At 42.7% G+C, this 6,038-nt stretch overlaps 1 protein-coding gene across 1 annotated transcript in view; it reads left to right on the forward strand.

Annotated features, from left to right (window-relative positions):
* Window positions 1-6,038, forward strand: part of MAPK14 (mitogen-activated protein kinase 14) — a gene marked incomplete at its 5' end in the record, with an annotated part of 16,545 nt that extends 10,507 nt beyond the window's left edge. Inside the window, 4 exons of the mRNA XM_010075696.1 lie at window positions 3,866-3,945; window positions 4,489-4,567; window positions 4,880-5,053; window positions 5,512-6,038. Coding sequence (XP_010073998.1) covers window positions 3,866-3,945; window positions 4,489-4,567; window positions 4,880-5,053; window positions 5,512-5,579 — 401 coding nt within the window. The remainder of the gene's footprint in view (window positions 1-3,865; window positions 3,946-4,488; window positions 4,568-4,879; window positions 5,054-5,511) is intronic.

The raw sequence follows: 6,038 nt of genomic DNA on the forward strand, positions 1-6,038 counted from the left end.
GATGGCAGGCCTGAAACCAGAAGCAGGGGTTGGGTTTTGGCATGCCTACGGCAGCGCCAGTTGTGCATTCCCTGTTTTCTCTTGTCTGAGAAGTCACTGAAGCAGGTTACACAAATATCTTCCAGTAGCAATTTTCCTAGTAAAAGAGCTGACAGCAAACTGGGCAGAATATTGGTGCACGTGATTTTAAATGCCTTTAAAAGAATTTAAATATTGAAACTGAGGTATGTTAGCAGTCTGAAATTTGCACCACTGTTTCTTGCACAAGAATGAGAGAAAGATGGAAGGGCTGTTTTTAAATGGCACTGCAGAAACGCCAATTGAAATGAGCTCGTTGTGGTTAGCGTAGTACCCTCTGCTAATTCTCCTACACCAGCAGATACACTGATCGCATTTTAAGCATTAAGAGCTGGCAATTCTTCAGCTGAGCTAAATCAAACTGGATACATTTGATCTACTCTAAGTTTTCAGTGTTTAAGTGGGTGGTAGTTGGCCAAGCAACTTGAGAAGTGAGAAATTTGGTTCAGCTGTTCTGACCAACTATTATTTCCAGGGCTTTTAATTTGTTTCGTATGTAAAACTTTAGACCAAAATTTACATCAAAAGGTAAAGGTTTTAGCAAAGTATTGGTGGTTTCCTTCATAAAGAGTTTGCCAGTGTTACAGGAACTCTGAGGCTTTTTTATAACACAGGAGACAGTTTTTGCAGTTCTTGTACTTGAATTAAAAGATAATCTAACAAGGAATTGTAGCTGTATCTTACACCATCAGGAAGACACTGATCCATGAAAAAACATTGTCTAGTAAGTGGGCTACTTTCATTAAAAGGAAACTGAGTAATTTAATGTAATTTTAAGGGCAAATATAAACATTGCAGACAGTCTGAAATTGCTGATGGGTTTTGAAGGACAGCATGGAGAGTAAATCATAGAGTAAGGGAGATTATAAAAAGACACCTTGTCTCCGCACTATCTTGCATTTTACACTTTTTTTTTCCCTCAAGTGTATGTTTTGCCACCTGTGCCAAATATTTAGTTTTTCTGCCTTGTTAAAGAGGGCAGCTCAGATGGGCACATGGCCTGGGGGAAGCTCTGTTCTGGAGAAAACATTCTTTGCATCTGCAATGTTATGTCCCGAGAGCTTTTTGTGCAGAGATGTTAGATCTGAGCCCATACTCCGTTTCTCCGCCCCTGGCAGGAGGGAAGTCCGGGTGCTTTGGCCTCCTCTGCGCCTGCGGAAGGTGCACCCTGTGTTCTGGCAGAGGGATGCTGTAGCGAAGCTGTAGGTTGTGAGCATGGTCCAGGCATTTTCTTACAAAGTTTTCAAAGTGGCTGAACTACCTCGAAAGGTGTTCACAAAAGGCCTTGACTTTTTTTAATATTAGAGCCTACACTCTTCAGCTTTCTGCTTCACTTCATCTGTCACTAACGCAACTGAATCCTGCTAACTGCTTCTACTTTGGTGTGGGGCCTGAAAGGGTGAAGGGAGCATGGAAACCCATCCTTTGCCAGTGGGGCAAAAGCTTTGTCTTCTGTTCCTGGGTAGTTTAGGATGCAGAGAGCGATTCAATGCATGTGGTGTATTTGTAGACAAGCTGTCCAATGTGTCTGATACAGACAGAGCTGTTACAAGGGGATGTTCAATTGTAAACGAGAGGAATTAATGTGGTTTGCTTAAAACAGCTTTGCAGTCCAGGCCTTGGCAGGCATTAACTTTCAACGTTAATAGGCTGACATATTGCACTTTTCATTTTGATTTGTCCCAGCATTTTCCTTTATGGTCCATCATTAGATATTGATCAGTTGAAGCTCATTTTGAGACTCGTTGGAACCCCAGGGCCTGAGCTTTTGAAGAAAATCTCCTCAGAGTCTGTGAGTTTACACTTTGATTGTAATTATCTGCCCTTTTGGAAGTCCCAAGTTTGTGTGTTGCCCTCCTATAGTCTACCTATAGTATGTGTTGGGATTTATTTTCTGTTATTTTTCTTCTTTTGTCATTCTTTGCTCTTGGATGGCTTTGAGTTCTTATGCTCTGTCTATCTGATCTTTATTCTCTTATCTCTGCCTGTGGTATGATTTCTTCCTTCCGTATCCTCATTTTACTGCTTCGTGACTTTTCTTTCAGTTTGTGGGTTTATATTTTGTGATATGTTGCATGATCAGATGCTGCTGGGGAAGTATTTTTCACAGCTAAGAGCTTGAGGTTCATTTCAATTATTATTTCTCCAGATTGCCTACCCAAGAATCTTTCTTAACAGGAGCAAGTGTGTTATCCTCTGAACACACGCAGTCCCTTCCGTAGTATGATTAATTTTTGAAACACTACTGCCATGATCTTTGTTTTTGTAGCATAAAATCCAAAATGCCTTTTAAGTGCTTTTAGGTGGCAGAAAAGCAAAAAAGCTTTCCGCAGTCTCCTTTTATAAAGGGTGACCTCTATTTTCAGCCATACTGCCATTTCTATATTGTTCTAATCCTGAATTGTGAACTTCTACAAAGCCAGTATTAAATGGCATTTAATTTTACCTGTTTCTGAAGGTGAAGTGCATAAAAGTTAGAGCGAGAGATGCCGTAGCAGTAAACAAGTTAATGGATAGTGAGTAATGAGCTTGCGTAGAGGGAACTAGCAGCATACTTTAGCAAGTAGCTCTGCTGTTTCTGGTACGTTAGAGAGGATCAGCGCGGTGGAGAGCAGTAAGATTATTTTTTACTGCAGCTTATGTTCTTTTTGATGTAACAGTGACGGTACATTAGTCTTGAATGACGCTTGACGAAGGTAGAGATGCAGTGCAAGCTGGAATCAATTGGTAAATTTGCTGAATATCACACCCATTTGAAAAGCACTGGGCTGTTCCACCCTCAGCAAGGTCAGAACTGAAGAACGCAGGTTGCTTTGGGTGCCCTGTGAACTGACCTGAAGGGTAGTCTAGTATTTGAAGTGCAAGGGATTAGCGAGAGAGATAAGCTTAAAGGTGGACTAGGTTCAGCAAAAGATTAGATGCATGCGTAAGACTGAAGTGGGTCTTTTTTTTTTAACATTGCACAATAAAGAGAATAATTTTACTTAGGTTCAAATGAAGTCTGTTTAAAAAAAAAAACCCCAACAGTACTGTTTCTAGTGTTTTTTCCATTGTACAGAGATAACAAAACTATTGAGTGTTTGAGGGCCTTTAGTGTGTCACTGCCACAAATTCTGTATTTGTTTTTCTGCTGCGTTACTTTACTTGCTCTTACTTTGTCTGTTCACTGCCATCAGCTAACTCTGTCTTATGCAATGCTAATGTTTTGCTAATTTTGCATTTATTGCCTTTGTCACCTCGCCCACGTATCAAAGTGCATTCAAAGCTGTTTAGAAGGAGGTGTTAGCTGTGAGCCAATTTCACTTTACACCACAAGGAACTTCATTACTTTCTATGCAGCAAGAAAAAAAAGCTGGTAACCAGTGCAGAGGATACCATTTTGGTTTCTGTTTTAATTTTTGTTCCTTTTCCTGAGGCTGTATGTAGCTGCAGCAGCCTAGGAAGACTTCTGTGGAGTAGCTTCAGCCAAAGGAAACGTCTACTCTGGTGGTTAAAAACTGTTGGGACGTGTGAATGCAACCGTGTTGTAGTGTAATGCTGCTTATGGTGAACAGAAATACTTCCTGTACTGACGCTGTTACCAACCGCTCAGTAATTCTCCGTTGTTTTAATTGTTCACTAGTGCAATTACTAAACTTTTCACAAGTATTTGAAAAAAATATTAGTGGACCCTGCCTGTTTGGCTTTTGCCTTGTGGTTTGCAGAAGAGATGCTTTGTATGCAGCTGTTTTCTGTTTCAAATGGTTTTTGCACTGTTTTTAACAAAGCCCTTGACTAGGCACTTAAGATATTAACCAGCTTCAGCAGATCATGCGTCTGACGGGAACACCCCCTGCATATCTCATTAACAGGATGCCCAGCCACGAGGTGAGACCTGAGCAGATGAGGGGGGTTCGCAGGGCAGGACTTCCCTTGCAGCGTTCGCTGCTTCTCTAAATGTGGCTCGCATGTGGCATGGGGTGGGCGATTAACTACCTGCTCTTCAGCGAGTCTCTTGTACTAAATGAAGACTTGAGATTTGGCCAGTGTGTACTCAACCACAGACTGCTGCGACTCGGGAGAGCCCGGGTGTGAGTTGGTTTTGCGTTGTGTGCCACACTGTGCAGCTGACCGCCAGCCACCGTACTGCACGCGGCCTCCCCGGGGCTCCGAGGCAGTTGGCTCTTGCAGCACCTCTTTGGTTTTCAGTCTTGCATGAACCCCAAGTAATGTCAGCTCTTCCCCCGATGTCTTGAGTGGCCTTTAGTTGGGAAGGGATAATGCTGATGGGCTTAGTAAGCATCAGAATAAGTAAAGAGAAGACAAAGCGAGGAGACAGATCATAGTAACTGGTGCTTCAGGATGATTGAAATGTACTTTGTCTTGGTGGCTGGGTGGTGTTATACTTTAACAGAGCATTTCTTTCCACAGGCGAGAAACTACATTCAGTCTTTGTCTTATATGCCGAAAATGAACTTTGAAAATGTGTTTATTGGTGCCAATCCACTAGGTAAGACTTGCTTTTTAAATGTTGTGCCCTTCCTGAAGCCAAAGCTAGTGTTTCCTGGCCCACCAAGACTCAACAAAGTTCTGTTTTGACTGCAGAAGTAGTTCAGAACAGAGCTATGTACGCTTCTCAAAGTTTACAAAGTATGTGTGGGCTGTCAGAAATAAGAGAAAGAAATTGTGGATAATGGGGTGGGTCCTGAGAAATTACAGATTTTTCATATACATTGGGCTTTTACGAGCTTACGTTTCAGAGTACAGTATCACGCAGTTCACTATGTAAAATCCTTTATTTTCTGTTTCGGTGCTTTTGCAGCTGTCGACTTGCTAGAGAAGATGTTGGTACTGGATACAGACAAACGGATTACTGCAGCAGAAGCGCTGGCTCATGCCTACTTCGCTCAGTATCACGACCCAGACGATGAACCAGTGGCAGATCCCTATGACCAGTCTTTTGAAAGCAGAGAACTTGAGATTGAAGAATGGAAAAGTGAGTTTGGGGGACAGGAGGGAGAGCCAGCCTGCTTCCCGTGTGCTCCATTCCGCAGGCTGCGGGTCGGCTGAGCCGTGGTGGTTAAGAAGCACAAAAGAAACAGATAAAAATGTGGGCGTCCCATTCGTTCTGAGGCCCTTATACTGAGGGAATCTGCCATGTGCTGTGCACATAATTAGCATAATCCCTGGTAATTAATTATTACTATGAGCATGCAAACACATAGGCGACGTAGTTGCTATGTCTTTGTTTTCAAACTTATTCACATCTTCTCAACACTCTGGAAATATATTTTATTGTGTACGCTGGTCTCTGAGAATGGTGTAACCATTCTTAATTAAACCATGTTTTTTGTTTAAAATAGTGTTAGAACCTCTAAGATCACTGCAGGTTTTCTTGCACAAGGGATGTCTTTAGTACTGCCTGTTAAGTTTCTGTCACGCTTTTCCCACCAGGCCTGACTTACGATGAAGTAATCAGCTTTGTGCCACCACCGCTTGACCAAGAGGAGATGGAGTCCTGAGAAACTGCTCTCTCCTGTTTGTCCCACTTCACTGTGAGGGGAAGGCCTTTTCATAGGGACTCTCCAATTATCGTTCAAGTGCCTCGTCACAACAATATTCTCCTTGGTGGAAGGGTTTTGTGTGTGTTGAACTGGGGAGGGTGGGGGGAGGGAAGAAAGCTGAGTCTATGTAAACATGCTGCATGCTCGCTTGTATTCTGTGTCCAGCCTGGGGCAAGCTCTCAGACCCATTCCGACTGCTCCTTAGTCCTTCCAGAGTAACAGTGCTTGACCAGCTGGCACTGCTGGGGCAAGGTGGGGAACTTGACATTTAAAGTTTGGTTACAATCGTTGCCATTTATCAATTCTTCTACAATTAAGTAACCTCAAAAAGAATGGCAGTTGTTTTGTAGGCTTAGAGAGTCCTCTGTTTTCTTTGGGACTGAAGGTGGGTTTGAGGGATGTCCTTGCTCAGTGCCA

This window comes from Pterocles gutturalis, unplaced genomic scaffold (assembly GCF_000699245.1).
Source record: "Pterocles gutturalis isolate BGI_N339 unplaced genomic scaffold, ASM69924v1 scaffold44062, whole genome shotgun sequence".
NCBI classification, from domain to species: Eukaryota; Metazoa; Chordata; class Aves; order Pterocliformes; family Pteroclidae; genus Pterocles; species Pterocles gutturalis.